At 41.4% G+C, this 17,592-nt stretch overlaps 1 protein-coding gene across 5 annotated transcripts in view; it reads left to right on the forward strand.

Moving 5' to 3' along the window:
• Nucleotides 1-17,592, forward strand: part of pvrl2l (PVR cell adhesion molecule related 2 like) — a 381,196-nt gene that overhangs the window by 130,193 nt on the left and 233,411 nt on the right. For all 5 annotated transcript variants that reach the window (XM_085149005.1, XM_085149003.1, XM_085149004.1 and 2 more), the window contains exon 2: nucleotides 11,575-11,687. In XM_085149005.1, the coding sequence (XP_085005131.1) occupies nucleotides 11,575-11,687 (113 nt within the window). The remainder of the gene's footprint in view (nucleotides 1-11,574; nucleotides 11,688-17,592) is intronic.

Consider the following 17,592-nt stretch of genomic DNA (forward strand, 5'->3'; position numbering starts at 1 on the left):
AGCTGTAAAACTGCTTTAATGCTTCTTTAAAGATACAGGTGAATGAATATGGTGCATTTGTAAAATACCAACTTTCAGAAATGAAAACCAGTACAACCTTTATAAGATTGTCCACTGAGCGTTTTTGGAAATAAATGCCAGAGGATTTTGAAAGTGTTTCATAAGCCCATAGGCCATATCATTTTCTCAGCCCACAGAGGATTATGCAGCCCTTCAGTTCCAGTTAAAAAAAAAAAAAAAGGAAGAAAAGAAAAAAATCGCTATAACTGGAGTTAATAGGTTGTCAGTTGACAGCACGGTAACACTGAAAAGCCACCCACAGTGTAAACATGCCAATTATTTCAGCTGTCAGCTACCCATTAATGTTAAACTGAAAGTATTTTTTTTTCTGCCTTTGTGACTCAGTCTATCATCTCGCATGCCTGACAATTAATGCCAAAAATAATTGAAATTATAGTTCTTTAACCTATTGAAAATTAAGGATTATCATTCAAAATTTGAATATTTTTGCTGGTAACTTCACAGATTTTTGCAAATCCACATAAAATTACCTCTCCTTCACTGAGAACCAATCGCGTTTCGCTTTGTAGCGATGCGCCGCAACTTAATTTTCTATTTTGACATGAAAGATTGACTTGAAGCAATATTATTCCCCCATTTCAAATAAACTGCTTACTGTTAAGACAATTGAGTTTTCACAGTATTCATGGACGCTATTCAGAGACCTGAATTATCGCTTGCCTGAGTGGTGGCCGTTATCATTTCACCGTTACCTTTCTAGACTTCTTTCCACCTGCAGATGCAGTCTGAGAAAAAGGAGTTTGAAATCACACCAGGGAACTAATCACACAGAGCATTCATCATCAAACCAACAGTTGCACATTTGCGGAGATTGTTCGGGGTGATTCCAGCTGTCACAAGCATAGCTAATTTGCTATTTCAATTCCTGTAAACAACCTTGTGCACTTTCATCACATATGCTGCAAGAGCTAAATCTAATTAACCAAAGACTAGGTGCTTCCCCTGCAAGCTAGAGGTAATTAGGGGTCAGTGATGTGCAGAGAGACAACAACTTGCAAAACTTTTTGCCCTTTTCTATAGCACATTTGATGAATTTGTTTAGTTTTTGTTTTTTAACAGTTGCATGTTGACTATTTTTGTCCGTTTTAAATGAAAGGACCTGAACCTGAAAATTTGGTTTCATGCAGAATGAAAATCACTACATGGCCTGCTCTGTAGTCACATCATTTGTTGGCAACAGTGATATAAACTGAAGTGTAGTGAATGGTGTTTGTTGTGGTTACATAAGCGTTTTTTTCAGCGTTAATGATAAATATCTGATTTGTCGGATTTGAATCTGCTTTTTCTCTACTTTGATTCGTCTGTGAATGAGAAGTAATGATGGCGAGCTTTCGCTTTGAGGACTTTGAATATTGTCAAGCCTAAGATTCATAGGAATTCTACAGAAATAAATGCTGCCAGACAGAAAAACCGCCGTCTACAGACCATATCAGTTCACCTTTTTATAAAACAAATACCAACATTTTCGAAATTGAAAACCAAACATCTATGGAAAGAATGAGAATGTATACAGCCTTGGTATTTAGGTGACATTTGTTAAAATGTAGCAGAAGCTGTCGAGTGTGAGCTGATACAGTAACTGTTTGTGTGGAACTAAAGCTGTCCTTGTGACAAGTAATCTCCCTTTTCGCTTCCCTCTGCCGTGTTGTTGATCAGTGCTCTGCTACTGAAAAGATAGCTATGATTATGAGCTGTCAAATACCAATTACCGGTAATTCAAGTCCCCAGTTAGTGGTGGATGAGACAGTCACTCAACTCCAACGCCTTCCTCTTCTCTTCTAATTCACGTGACCTTTGATGAATTGTATTTTTTTTCATTCATGAAAGTCATGAGGAGGAGATTTTAATGGATGCTGACGTGCTATACAGTGGATCAAAATGACTGATATCACACTGTTGTCCTGTTCTAGCTTCAGACTCTGCGGCTAAATATAAGCAATAATAATGTGATGCTTTCAAGACCCCAACCCTGTTATCAGCCAATTACACGACCACTTATATGAAGAATTATAACTTATCCATCTATTTACTTCCACTTATCCGAGGCCGGGTCACGGGGGCAGCAGCCCAAGCAGAGAAGCCCAAACCAGTCCAGAACACCCAGGTGCTCCCAGGCCAGCCGAGAGATATAATCTCTCCAGCGTGTCCTGGGTCTAACCCGGGGCCTCCTTCCCCTGGGACATGCCCAGAACACCTCACCCAGGAGGCATCCTTGTCAGATGCCTGAACCACCTCAACTGGCTCCTTTCGATGTGGAGGAGCAGCGGCTCTACTCTGAGCCCCTCCCGAATGGCCGAACTTCTCACCCTGGCTCTAAGGGAGAGGCCAACCACCCTTCGGAGGAAGCTCATTTCCTCCGCTTGTATCCGCGATCTCCTTTTTTCCGTCACTACCCACAGCTTGTGACCATTGTTGAGGGTAGGGGCGTAGATCGACCTGGAAATTGAGAGCTTCGCTGTTACACTCAGCTCTCTCTTCACCACAACAGACTGGTACAGCATTGCATCACTGCACCGCACCAATCAGTCTCTCGATCTCCTGCTCCCTTTTCCCATCACTCTTAAACAAGACGCTGTGATACTTAAACTCCTCCACTAGGGGCAGGACCTCGTCCCTGACCCAGAGTGGGAACTCCACCTTTTTCAAGCTGAGGACCATGGCCTCAGATTTATAACTAAACTCACCTTTATTAGTCTAAAGCCCATCTTTGGTGTCTCACGTAGGTGTACCGGCTCACCTTGTCACCACTGCCTTCCTCTCGATCGTTCGCCTCTTACTCCTCCTTCGTCTAAAAATGTACTTTCCATTGTAACCGAAGCTCTTATATAAAATTCCAATAATGCCACGAGCAATGCTGAGTGAGGAAACTGTGATTAAACCTTCATTGCATGAATCTTTCATTTTCCATCTCTCGTTAGCGGCACAGTTACAGTATATTTGTGACGATATTGGCAGCCTACAGCTCAGTTTATGCTTGATCACTCAACGCTTTCGACAGCTGTCTCTCGACAAAGAAGGTATGTTGCACCTCCACCTACATTCATGCCCGAGCCACAAAAGCTGGAGGATAGAGATATGATTAAGCGAAGTGATCGCACATTTAACACCACGTACCTGGGGGCTCCGCCAAGACAGATGTTGTTTCGCTCGTGAATGAGCACAGAAAGGAAACAGAAACGAAACAGGCAATTTTATATTATATGAATCAGCGATGTAGAAGAATACTTATTTTAAGACTCCAGACCTGTTATGGACTGAAGTCTATAAATTAGTGCCTTGTTCGGTAAAGTGCTACATTTGTTTCTGAACTACTCAATGGGGGAAAGAAGTCTTCAGCTAAAGTTTGAAGTATGGAGTCTATGAAAAAGTGAAGTCAGTTTTATTCAGTTTGGATAGAGGCCTTTCTTCTAAGGCCTTTGATCGCAGAGAAACAGGCCATAAAAAATGAAATCAGAGTATAAAACACTAATAAGAGAACTGAAAGTGAAAATCCTCAGTTGTTTTAAACTATAACAGTGAGAAATAAGCAGGGGGACACAAAAAACATTTGTAAATCATACACTGAAAATCAGGGTTGGGCAACTCCAGGCCTCGAGGGCTGGTGTCCTGCAGGTTTAAGATCTCACCCTGGGTCAACACACCTCAATCACATGATTAGTTCATTACCAGGCCTCTGGAGAACTTCAAGACATGTTGAGGAGCTAATTTAGCCATTTAAATCAGCTGTGTTGGATCAAGGACACATCTAAAACCTGCAGGACACCGGCCTGGTGTTGGACACCCCTGCTGTAAATAAAAGATGGATGTAGCTACTTTAACACCACCCACTGGTTTTCAAACTCAAAGTTTAAATATAAACTGTAGCATTTTGGACACCATCGGGTTGATTTCTTGGTATCAGGAGGAGAGGGTAAAGTGTTGTTATCAGCTAATGCTAAGATTAGTTTGCAGGTCCCATCCACAGACTGATTCCACATACAACCAGTGTTGGTCAAGTTACTTGAAAAAAGTAATCAGTAACTTATTACTGATTACTTAATTACTTAATCAGTAACTAATTACTGATTACTTCCCCAAAAAAGTAATCCCGTTACTTTACTGATTACTTATTTTCAAAAGTAATTAATTACTTAGTTACTTAGTTACTTTTTAAAAACACGATTTACAACCTGAATAGGTGATAAAGCGATAGATCTTTCAGCCCAATTCTACTTTTTCTACATAATCATCATACAAAATGTAATCAAATGGAAAAGTCCTTTTTAAAACTTGTTTTATTAGTTTTAATCTTTTAACTTTATGCATCAAGCAAAAATTTAATTATATGCAACATTTTCTGACTGGAAGAAATTTGTTTAACATTTAAACTTATTTTCTGCACATTCCAGCACATAAAATATATTTTTTTGTGTTTACACTCACTCTTTCAAATAGATGCAAGTAAAACACAGCAGAAAATAAATAAAGTCAAAGACTAGCGGTCCTGTTGCTCTATTTTCACCTGTAAAGCAGGAGTGGGGTAGGCGGAGGTTTACCCTGGTGCAGGTGTGCAGCGGTCAGTGGAAGAATCAGCGAGTTTCTCTGTGAATTTCCCATTACGTCGTAGCTACTCGGTGCTTGCTTGGAAGTTTAGGGGTTTTTTTCGCTGTAAAAAGAAGTTTTCTTCCCACGCACAACGGACACTAATGTTTTTGTCACTTTTTATGGAATCAAACTCAAAGTAAGGTCAGTACTTCCACGCTTTAAACGCTGCACGCTCATACTCTCTCCCGCACTTGATATATTATCCATTGTTGATCTGCACACAGCTGTTGTCACGAACGTCGCACTCGCTTACGTCACTGTCATGAGACATTCTCACAAAAAAATCACGGTTTTAGTAACGCAGTAACGCAGCGTTCCTACGGGAAAGTAACGGTAATCTAATTACCGTTTTTGCAATAGTAATCCCTTACTTTACTCGTTACCTGAAAAAAGTAATCGGATTACAGTAACGCATTACTGCCCATCTCTGCATACGACACATGGACACCTGTTAATTCGTGCCAAGTAACATATAAAGAAACATAAAATACTAGAATTTCTCTCACAAAACTGAAGCACTTGCTGCTACTATTATTAACCCCACAGTGAGCCACATTATTAGACACATAATTCCTTTAAAAATGCAAAGTGACTCAAATTAGGTGAAACTTAACAAACAGCTAGAGGCTTTATCAGCCTCTCAGTCTAAGGAGCCGTGACCTAAAAATAATTTTAAAGCGTTCTTGGTATAAAGGGTTAAATTGGCTCCTGGGACCAAAGTTGTCCTTTTATACAAAGATGTCAATGTGATTATTTCGTCTGTAAAGCTGATTCTATAGGGATTTACCTCCTTTAGAAGCAGCCATGAATGAAAATGCACTTTTTGGCATTTGCTACATTTTTCATCCCTCAAGGTTTTTGCTTGGTAAAAGTAGTAATCTGGATTTTCTGCAAAATTACAGCAAATGGTACAGCCTGGGAGGAAAATAACCTCTACTGATTGTTACCCTGGTCAACCATAAATGTATCCCCTGCTGCAAACAATTTGTGATTTAGTCAAAAAAGGGAAAAATACAGTTATGGATTCATAATGTACCGCTGATATGTTTAAAGTCATTCTCCATGCAGCAGCCTGAGCTTTTCAAATGCGTCCATTCTTTCACTTTTATCAGCTGACAGCTGCTGGCAATCAACCAGATAAAAGCTGACATAGCTGACATCATGACAGACTGACAGAAAAACTCCAAAACAAAACAGCTGTGGTTCATCGCCTTCTATAAGCATGTGATTTGGATGTTAATGTGGATGACTGAGCACCCCATCACCATATTCCTCACGTTCTTCCTGCATGCCCGTCTACATGGGGAAGCTCCACATAAACAGGCAAATGCCACAAGCCTCTAAATGTCAATTAACTGTGATTCATCTCCCCGGTGCTCCGAGAGAGACGCAGAATGTGGCCGTTCACCTAAACACCTTCCCTTTTTTGACTTTCTGTTTGTGTTTAGCTGTTGCTCCAATCCACAGTGACTTCCAGTAGGAATAAGCTGCAAACTGTGGGATCGCTGGGGTTGCAAGCTGGAGAGGATTAAAAAGATAAGAATTGTTGTGGTGCACTGACACCAATTTCCTTGATAGCGGGACAAACATTTGTACGTTATGCTTCCAGAAAACAATACAATTAGGCATAAGCAATGATGACACTTGATTTCACAGGGCTGAGTTTTCTGTAAGTAACTTACTTCAGCAACCTTTAAAGTTTGTGTTTTAATAAAGCTGAATATATACATACTTGGACTGTTCATTGAGAGCTTTCCCCAGTTTTAGGCGATAGAAGAGCAGGCTCCTGATCTTTTCAAATTGATTTTATTTAATGAAAATTCTATTTGATTTTATTAAAAAAATCAAAACTTCTCTTTCTTGGCGATTAGCTGAGGTCTTTTGAACCTCACCCATCTGCATCTTTAAAGATTTAAAGACTGTCGGAGATGCAGTGGCCTAGAAGTTGGGGTGAGTGTGGCATGGCCCAAAACGCCCTCGGCAGCTGAGAACCTACTTCATGTCCCGACGGGCCTGACATTTGCTGCATGGCACTCCCCTGCTCTCATTCCCCACATTTCCCATCTGCAGCACTTGCATTCAACATGTTAATTACAACTATTCAATAAAGGCAGTTACTGGTTGCAATGTCTCTTTGCACCAGAACTACTAAAAGCAAATAAGAGAAAACAACTCAAGTAGAATTTTGACTTTTTTTCTTCTTTTTTGGAGAGTTAAGCTTAAGTTAAAGCTTCACCCATTATCCAAGTATGCAGTTACACCTTTTTATTACTTTTTCTTCTTCTTTTTCATTTGGGTTTCTTCCTTTAGCAGTCAAAACATTAGATCATCCACCTCCGCCTTTATCACCCCAGCTTTCTGCATGTATTCCTTCACTGTTTCCATAAACCTCTGAGGTCTTCTCCTCTTGTCTTTCAGCTGCATATTCAACATTCTTTGTCCAGTGTATCCGCTGAGACTTGTTAGACACTTCTCTGCATGTCCAAGCCTCTCTAACTTTGTCTCCAAGCCGCTCATGCAAACGTGCTCAAACAAACAGACTCACAAATAGCTTAACATCTTCAACTGGGCCACCTCCAGCTCCGCCTCCTCTCTTTTTTTAGCGCCAGTGTTTCCAAGCCACATATCATAGCAGGCCTCATTTTGGAAACCTTCCCTTCCTCTCTTTATGCTTGCTGCTGTCCCACCCCTGACACTAATGTCCACCCACTCACCCCCCCCCCCCCCCCGCCTCTGCCATCCTCTCCTGTGTGTCGTCCGTTGCTTGTGATGGTTGACCGCCGGTATTTTATCGTCTCTACCTCTGCTCCTTGCAGCCTCGCTGTTACCCATCTCCCCTATTCTGTCTTGCTTCTGCTGACTTTCATTCCTCTTCACCTCCACCTCTCTGCACTCTCAGTACATATCACAGTGTTGTCTGCCTTACTACTCAGCATGAACCAGGAAGCTGCTGTGGAAACTATTTTTTACCTTTCACTGTCACCTAGTGTTTGATAGTCACGTCTCGGTTCCTTTTGCTATCACTACATTTCCACAGATACCATAATCATGCTGATAGAACCAGTATTTAGTAGGGCTGGGTATCGTCACTGATTTCTAGAATCGATTCAATTCCGATTCACAAGGTCCCAAATCGATTCGATCCACGATTCGATTTAATTTGATTTGATTCACTTCGATTTGAATCTGGGAAATTTTGACAGTCAGAAATATTATAATTCAGATCAGTACATTTACATATTTTTGTATCTATAAAAAGGAAGCTGACACACGCGAGAGAGGTGAAGCGTAGTTTGGATCTTCTTTTGCTGCTGGTTCGGTCAATATTGTTTGGAGAGAGATCAAAATAACAGCTTTGAACACAAAGCGCGGACCCGCTGACAGATCAGAATCGGCGAGCTGTCGGCTTTCAGCCCCGACTGTGAGAAAGGCGACATCTAACTGATTCTGATCCGCGGGTCTTTGTCCTGCTCTCATTTGCTGTCTTAGCTGTTTGGTGGTTGTTGAAATTTTGTGAGATTTCGCCAGAGATTCTGGCATTTCGGGCAAAATAAATTTATATTAAAAAATCGATTCAGGATTTTAATGAATCGATTTTACGTTATCCAAGCCAGAATCGATTTTAATCGATAAATCGATTATAAAAACCCACCCCTAGTATTTAGTGTTTTCTTAACAAAATAGACCCACTTTTTGAATCTTTTGAGACTGATTTCATGTTTGACAAGAACTTTTGTGAGCTTTCATTTTTATGTCATGCAAGTCTTCTGTAGCTTAAATGATATTTTTCCACACGATTTATTATATTTGCACACTCTGACTAAATGTCAGTGTTTAAAACGTAGCCTATACACTGCAGCAAACAAGTATCAGCTAACCTCAAAACAAGCTGCAACTCTGCTGCAGCTGAGATCACGCTGGTCTGTATGTACGGTCAGAATGAAAACTTTCTCACCCTCTCACTCGTCTCATCTCAGGGAGCCAGTAGGCTCGGTCTCCATCTGACTCTGAGGAAATGAATCATCTGTGGCGTCATCTCATGCTCTCTGCTCCCTTATTTTACTTTTCAAAGATTTTGCTTTTTCTCCTCGTGTCGCTTTTTGACCATTTTTTAAAACTTCCCCTCTCTCTGGTTTTCTTCATTTCCTCCTCCAGTCTACTCCTCCACCTCTCTCAGCTTCAGACATCCCTTTATCACTTTTCTGAGTCGCTTTTCCTCGTTTATTCCGTAATATTTAATCCCCCAAATAAATGTTTCTACCATCCTTCTCAAAGCTCCTTTCATATTCTTCCTGACATCTTTTTCTATCACTGTTTAGCTCTTTCAACCTCAATACACCTCATTTTCCTTCACCATCATCCCCTCTTCCTCTCTTTTCTCCCTGTTTCTGTTTATTATATTTTTCCCCGTGCGTCACAGAAGAGATTTCATTGACCACTATGAATAACCCAAACATTTATGTGGTTCATGGCTTTGGTGAGACCATCTGGTGCGTCTGTGTATTTCTGCACTTCGGTTTCTTTATGAATAGCGGGAGTTGTGTGTTGATGTGTTTAATTAGGTGAAATTAATCCGTGTTTTTGTTTATGAGAAAAGAAAAAAGCAAATGTGAACAAAAATGTCATCGAAAGAGAAGCAAATGGGGAAAACAGATTCAAACTCTGCTGTTTTCGTTGTTGTCGGGTTGTGTAAAAAGTTAATTAATTTTATTTGCATGCCTATATGTGTGTGTGAGTGTGTTGGACCCACACTAGGAAAGGATAAATGGTTTGACAGCCCGTTGTCTCCCTCGGGGTAAAAAGTGTGCTTCACTGACTCAGTCAGTCTTATCTGCGCTCACATTACAGTGAGATGCTGTGATTTATGCGCGCACTCTGACGTACAGCGATCACACACGCACACATCAGTCCCGCGCCGTAAAGCATGCATATGACTTCACACACAAAATCCACTCCCGCACACATGGTTGGACATGCGGATGCGCGCGTGCTGTAAATCCAAAACAACCCAAGACCCCCTGCAGCGCACAACCTTCACACTTCTTTTGTTAGTGTGACTGCGTTTTACAGCTGATTTTCGGGCTAAATCCCGGCCAGCCCGTTCACCTCCGCGGTGCAGAATGTAACACATTGTCCCAATCAATCCCTCGCACACTAAGAGGCTTTTTCCAAACACACCCGGGGCTAGCTAGCGGTTATAGCTAGCGGTTAGTGAGTGCTTATCCCCCTTTTTCTTGTGGTGAGAGTAAGAGGCCGGCTCCCCACAAGAATTTTATCTTTACAGGAGCAGAAGCTGGCTGAGAGGGCAGAGACTAAGGGGAGGCAGACAAGAAAGGCCTTGGTAGCATTTGATCCGGGGTCAGCGGGGGGTCTGTAGCTTGAATGAGTGAAAGCAGCAGGTCAAGTAAAGAAAAAGAAAGAAAAAGAAATAGAAAAGCTTCATTAAGTTACTCCAAATGAGTGTTTGACGGCTCAGTGTGAAAAACAACATTTTGACTGCAAAGCATGAACATTTGGACACGCTTAAAATGTCACTCCCAGTCTCATATGATTGTTTATGGATGTTGCCAAACACTTTGAGCTGCTGGATTTGGCCCAGATTGTATTAAGAAAGGATTACAAGTTCTCTGATCCTTTGTCTTTTCGTTTTTCTTTCTTATTCTGGTCGAGCCATTCTGTCTTTCTCCCTCTGTTAGCTACAAGAATTACAAGTTCATTAAAGTCCTTCAATTTTAAGAAATTTATACAGCAAGTGAGTATTTTCTCACTGGGGGGAAAACAACACAACAAAGAGCCTGCGTGCAGTTTAAAGCAATGTTCTGAGGAGCACTTTTTTTTTAAACCTGCTGTTTTGCAGAATGTGTCTAGCTCAGTGTTTCCTGCACTTCTGTTGCAAGCCTGAAATGCATTTTCTGCAACATCAGTTCTGTTTGGCAGATCAATCTGAAATCCAGTGGACGTCCGGCTCTCCTGTGGAGAGTGTTTGAACAAAGAAACCTGATACATGGGTAGGAACACCAATTCTTGTTGGCAAGAAAATAGGGTATCACAGCAGCACGGTGACGTTTTGTTACAAATTGATAAAAAGGGATAAAGTATAGGTTTGAAAGGAGGTCTGGCAGCTGCATGGAGCTGAGTCAGTCAATTGCAGAATGACGGATGAATGTTAAAAAACTAATTCCTCTTGTCCGGTTCAAACTCGGTGTTCTGACACAGCCTGCGGGTCAACAGGTGGCACACGGTGTTGAGGCATTGCTTGGCTGTTAGCATATGTGTTTGATCTGTTTAAGTTTGATCGGCTCTCCCTGCTTGTTTTCATTAAACCTGTGTTGGCCTTGTTGACCTTCTCTGCTCTCTCAACACTTTTCACCTCAGCCTGAAAGGAAAAGTTACAGGTGCCTTACTTTGAATTGCAAACAGATGAAAGGCAAAGTAACCAACCGCGGCGTTGTTCCTAGAGGCTCGCCCCCTAGTGATGTCTCCTGGTAGACAAGCTTTACTGTAATGAGGAGGACCCAGGTGAAGGAAGCCTCTGCCTGAGGCTCTTTTACCAAAGACTAATGATTCTGAATTTTTATTCCTTTCTCTTTAATGAGCTTGTCTCTTTCCTCTCATGGTCTCCTGTTCGTTTAATCCTCTTCCTCGCTCTGTTTTGAGTATAGTTCTCTAAATTATCTATAATGAATGAAGGAGGTTGACCCTTCACAATCAAGGCAAACAAAAAGTGGGAGGGGAAAACATCAGTCACAGCAAGTGCATTTAATTAAAAGCCCAATGGAAATGCTTTCCTCTCGGATTCTTACCTCTTTTAGTCCCTGTTTGTTCAACTTCCTCTTTTAATTTTATTACAAAGAAATATGATGATATGAACGATCGCATAATCTCTCTTCTCCTTTCTTCTGCTTTCAGAAATTGGGGCTCCGAAAGTGCAAGTTGCGGAGGAGCTGGAGGCGTATCCCACAGAGTCTGTTGAGCTCAGCTGCCAATTTAACGATGGAGGCGGTCTGACCAAGCTCACACAGGTGAGCAGATGAAAGACAACAATGTTAATAATTCCAGAAGTGCTGAGATTCAGAGCTTAAAAGTAAGGTGTGCACTGTAGCCTAATGGAGACGCTTATTTAGGGGTCAAACGGCCAGTCTCTCCTCCATGATCTGTTCATTCGACCGGTAACATAAAGACATGCCAATAAGGAAACTCATGGTAAAAGTTTCCAATAATTGAACAGTTTAAACATAAATAGATACAAAAAGTTATCTAGACTGTCTCCGATAGGAAGACTCCAGTGGCAAAACAAGAAAGACGCTAAAAGGAGGAAATAGTTTCTAAGAGAACATAAGTAAGGGTAATTGCCGCGTGGCATCTGATGTCAAATTGTTATTCTAAACAACCTTTTAAAGAGGAAGGGGCTTCTTAAGCTTAAGGCTGTCTAGCAGTGGTCTCAGAGGATGAGAGGCAACATCTAAACCACATCTCAGGAGAGGAAACGAGGCCAAAGCCATAACAGCATTTCAAAGAGGATGATGAGAAAGAAAAACATTTGTACTGACATATCCAAGTCTTAGATTTATGGCGAAAAGAGAGGGTTGTGAGGAGGTGAAAAAGTGCGAGTGCAACAAGGTGGTGGGAATAAAGGGTTGAAACGACGTTATACAGGTGGATCTGGGTTGGGAATCCCACTACTGCTACCTTGCGACTGAAAACCAGTGCTTTACTGTGTACAACACTGCCACAGTATCATTTAGAGAGTCAGTGGCGGTAAGGGAAGCGGACATTTTTGTGATGTTGACAGCGTGACATGAAATGAGATGTGAAAAGCTGGAAATGCCCCGACACGCAAAATGTCCCTAAACGCGACACGCTGCGATTTAAAAGTTAGGTTTCACGTTGATTAACGACATCCGTGCTGTCAAGCAGCTGGATCTCTCGGATGCAGAGACCAAGCTCCCACCTGGCGTTACTGGCGATTTGCCGTGAAGTGCCGTGATCGGGCACTTGCTCCGGATACAAAGCGCTCTCACCGAGAAGAAGCGGCACTTCTCGACACTCCATCCTCACATCTTGGAAATGGATTCACACTGCAGCAGAATAATGACCCAAACACACATCAAAGGTTCGCAAGCACTTAAGACCAAAGACCAAGGAGTCCTCGCCTCCGCTGAATCCTTTTAATCTCATTCGAAGACGGAGAGAGCCAAACATTCCTGACACCATGAGAACCATTCGAACGAACGTCAGATCGTGCTGAGATAATGCGGGTTAGCAGATTTTGCATAAAACTGTGGAGCCGATGCGGCTCGAGAACTGCCGTCAAAAGGGGGGCAAAGCAAATACAGATATAATCTAAAATTTATGTAAATTTTGTAGAGATTCACTCAAAGCTGGTTTTATCATTTGGCATGAATATTCTTGAGATAAATTGGGAACTAATGCAAAATAGACGAATGTGTTGGATCCCACTGTACATCCTAAGATGTCTTATTATTTATTGCTGCGTGCATGTTGTAAAGCATGAATAAATTGATAAGGCTTCCATCTATCTCCATGTGATTTTATGCTTGGCAGACATGGAGAAATAAGAACAAGTGCAGGAATGACGATGTACAGTGAGCCTGCTACTTATACATCCACTGAAGCTGCTGTTGTTCTGTTGTGGTACTAGCAAACAAACTGTGATCAGTGTCGTGACAAAGACCTGCACAAACCGCTGAAAGCTAAACACGTGAAACATCATCTTGTTTTAGCTGCTTGAAGCTTTGTTGACACAGAACATATAATATAAAAGTCCGCAGTAGTTGAATATGTACATTTTCAGCAGCCTGAGTAATGGTTTGCTAATTGAACAAATAAAAATCATGAACGCGACAGAGAGGAGGGGATCAAAGCCTTGTCAAGTTTTCCAGCTGCAGATATGAAGAAACCATTCTTGTGCTATGAGGTTTATGTTCCTAATGGACCACAATAATGGACCTCAGCCTCCTGCCAGAGGGGAGTGACTCCAAAAGTTTATATGTGCGGTGGGAGGGGTCAGCAACAATCTTTCTTGCTCGCCTCGGTGTCCTGCAGGCATACAGCTCTTGTAGAGAAGGCAGATTGCAGCCAATCACCTTCTCACCAAAACTGATGACACGCTGCAGTCAGCCTTTGTCCTTGGTGGTGGCAGCAGCGTACCAGATGGTGATGGAGGAGCAGAAGTACACCATCAATGAACTCAGCTGGTTGAGTTTCTGCTGCAGGAAGTACTTCCTCTGCTGCGCTTTCTTGATGAGGGAGCTGATGTTTGGCTCCCGCATGAAGGCCTGTGAGATTATGGTTGCCAGAAAGGGGAAAGACCTCACAGCGTCCACTAGGCAGTCGATTCAGACTAGGGCTGGGTATCGTCACTGATTTCTAGAATCGATTCAATTCCGATTCACAAGGTCCCGAATCGATTCGATCCACGATTCGATTTAATTCGATTCGATTCACTTCGATTTGAATCTGGGAAATTTTGACAGTCAGAAATATTATAATTCAGATCAGTACATTTACATATTTTTGTATCTATAAAAAGGAAGCTGACACACGCAAGACTTTATCAAAGGTGTGAGCATCACAGCAGATGCCTTTGTGTCAAAGTAGCTGAGGATACAACACAGAAAAACATGAAGGCGATTTTCCTGGCCTGGGATTTTATAAAAATATTCTGCAGTAGATCAGAAACGAAAGAAAACCATTAATCAACACATGAACATTACCTCTGAAGTTACAGCGGTTTTATTAGAGACACGGCTAAGCGTTTTGCATTTTGCATAATTTTAAAAAGTTTAAGTTTGTTCAGTATTGAACGGCAGAAATTAGGTTTTCTTTTCGGAAGTATATAAAACGGAAAAAAAACGTTGGCCGACAGCGCTGTAAACAACGGTAGACTTCATAACAAGCAAGCGAATAATGAAGAAAACAGTACAGAGAGAGAGAGAGAGCTGTGCATCGTGGTCGAAGCAAAACAGTAAAAGTCAGAGTGAATTCATGACGATGTTTATGTGAAGCGTAGTTTGGATCTTCTTTTGCTGCTGATTTGGTCAATATTGTTTGGAGAGACATCAAACTAACAGCTTTAGAATCAGCGCATAAAGGGCGTGAACACAAAGCGCGGACCGCCGACAGATCAGAATCAGCGAGCTGTTGGCTTTCAGCCCCGACAGTGAGAAAGGCGACATCTAACTGATTCTGATCCGCGGGTTGCGCTGTGTTTAAGTCTTTGTCCTGCTCTCATTTGCTGTCTTAGCTGTTTGGTGGTTGTTGAGATTTCACCAGAGATTCTGGCATTTCGGGCAAAATAAATTAAAAAAAAAAAATCGATTCAGGATTTTAATGAATCGATTTTACGTTATCCAAGCCAGAATCGATTTTAATCGATAAATCGATTATAAAAACCCACCCCTAATTCAGACCTCATCGATGGCCGATTGGCCCATTTATTAAAGGCATAGTGCTTTCTAGATGTCATCCCCGCCTCTTTTTCTCCCCATCATCTTGTCTGACACACTATCCCTCCCCAAAAATTAATCTTACAAAAATGTTTGGCATAGCATTGCAGAGCACAGACTGGGATTTTCTGTACTTGAAATAAGAAAACGGTGCACATTTTTAGAAACTCTCTTGTTAAAGGCACTCACTGCGTTGCTCTTATTTGTAAACACAAAAATAGTTGTTGTTGTGTCGAGAATGAAAGGTTGGAGCTTAAGAGAGAAATTCAAATGTTACCTAGTTCCTGATGTGACGCACACACACAGACACAAACAGGTTTTTTTTTAAATCTATATTATTTTTGTCATTGTTGTTTCTATTACTGGTTCTACTTTACTGTTTGTTTTGTGCCGTTATTTTACCAAACTGGGGACAAGGTCTGCAAATGAGCTGTGTGGGTTAGATTTCACTTAAATGTAACAACATTTATAGACACTGTTACTGATAAAAACAAATGCATACATAAATGCACACATAAAGCCAAACTCTGTGCGGAGTTGGTCTGCTGATTAGGCTTTTAGAGGTTTTATTATTGGCAACAAAGAGCACCGTTACTTTCAGCCTTTCAAAAATGAAACGATCCTCATTTAGAAACACTTAATTCACCACATATGTAAGTTTTTTTACATTTTAAACTATAAATGCACATTTTTAAATGATATTTTGGCTGTTTGCATCCATCTCAGAAAGATGGAAGCAGCTATTCGAGTCCCAACAAACACTAAGCCGTCATATGTTCGTCGCCAGTTTGCCACTCCACAGAAAACAGGCGAGGTTACTGATATACTTGTGAGCTGAAAAAGATTCAACACGTTAAAACTGATACTTCGGAGCTGACGGAAAGTTGTCTGTTTTCCCTGCTAGCAGTCTATCTTTGAACACATCCTCGACCACTGTGTCTACTCAGCATGAGATTGTAAATAAATTACCAACAATCTCAGCCCGAACAATGCCGTCTCTTTCTATTATGCAGTTGCTTCCCTGCGACAAACTCCCGCAGTTTGTCAGCAGCAATCAGAAGCGTGATGTGCGACTTTAACTAATCAGCGATAAGTAAGTTACGATTACCGGGCGGTGTTAGCTCTTTGCTTTTTTTTCCTGTCGTAATTTTAGCTCGTTTAATTCCAACTCTGTCTACAGGAGAGAACTGCTCGAGGACACGCGGCGTAAAATTAGCTCGGCTGACTATTTGGATGTCAATTTATCTCATCAAGTCCCGGTTGAGCTCGTATCTGACGCCACCTGAACGGTTCAGATGTCATTTTCAACGCCGAGCAGAATAAGCAAAAATGCTACGAGCTGTTTACGAGTTCAATTTGATTCTGTGTGATCTGTCTGAGTTGTGTATGAAATCAATAGGTAATTTGTTCACAAATAAAAACTAAAAATGCAGACGGGCTAAATTGCCCTCTGTGATATTTTCTCTTCAATCAGCAGAGAATCATCCTCTAATTTGTGATGACATCTGGGTTACGATCCATCATCCTTTTCACAACCTTCAACCTCCTCTGCTTGCTCTCTTCCCTCCATCCTACATGTCATACATTTAATAGATGTTTGCTAAATGTGTATTGATGAACTTTATTCCCTCTGCTCCCCGGTGTGCCACTTTAGCGAGCGGTTTGTTATTGGCTGTCACTTTGAAAATTGCAGAGAAAAATAAAATCAATTCGGTTTACCATCACAGCGTTCTCCCTCGTGGAAGTGTCTCTCACAGGCCAGATATCGATATATTTCGCATATTAGAAATCTCTAAGATGATCCTTGTGTTTGTTAAATTGTGTTTGTTAAAAAAAGCAGCGGGGTCTTTGAGCGAGCGCCTGCAAGTCTAACAGACGTTTAATTTAATCTCGCAGCAGATTCTCGGCTTCTCACTCAGACAACTTTAATTGTACTCAACAGTTTGCTGCTATAAGCCAAATGATTTCATGTTACAGGGACAGCAGTTTGCAATATGTATGCAGAGAAATGTCAAAAATGTTGGCATCCATAAATATTCATGCATGCCTTCTGGTTTACAAACAAACTGTCAGTGTGTTAAGGGAAGACGCCGAACAATAGGAAGTTGGTAATTGTTGTCTGAACTGCTGATTTTATTCACTACATACCGACATTGTCAACAGTTGGACCTGTGGCTGCAAACACAGCTCAGTGAGGCTGTTTTAAAACTCTTAAAACCCAAAATGCTGCAGTTTTAACCCTTTAAAACGGTGGAAGCGGGTACGCTCTGTTTTGCGTAACTATTTTTAAATCCCGGTAGCACTGCAACCACATGAGCTAGCGCAATAATTTTTTTTGCATATGAAACCTGAGGAGTTGTACTTACATCTTATGCCATCAGCTTGTCCTCGGTCACAGTTTCCTTCCACATAAAGCTTTTGCAAAAACTGCATAAAAAGCACTTGCAGCAACAAAAAC

Source organism: Neolamprologus multifasciatus, chromosome 22 (genome assembly GCF_963576455.1).
Source record: "Neolamprologus multifasciatus chromosome 22, fNeoMul1.2, whole genome shotgun sequence".
Lineage (NCBI taxonomy): Eukaryota > Metazoa > Chordata > Actinopteri > Cichliformes > Cichlidae > Neolamprologus > Neolamprologus multifasciatus.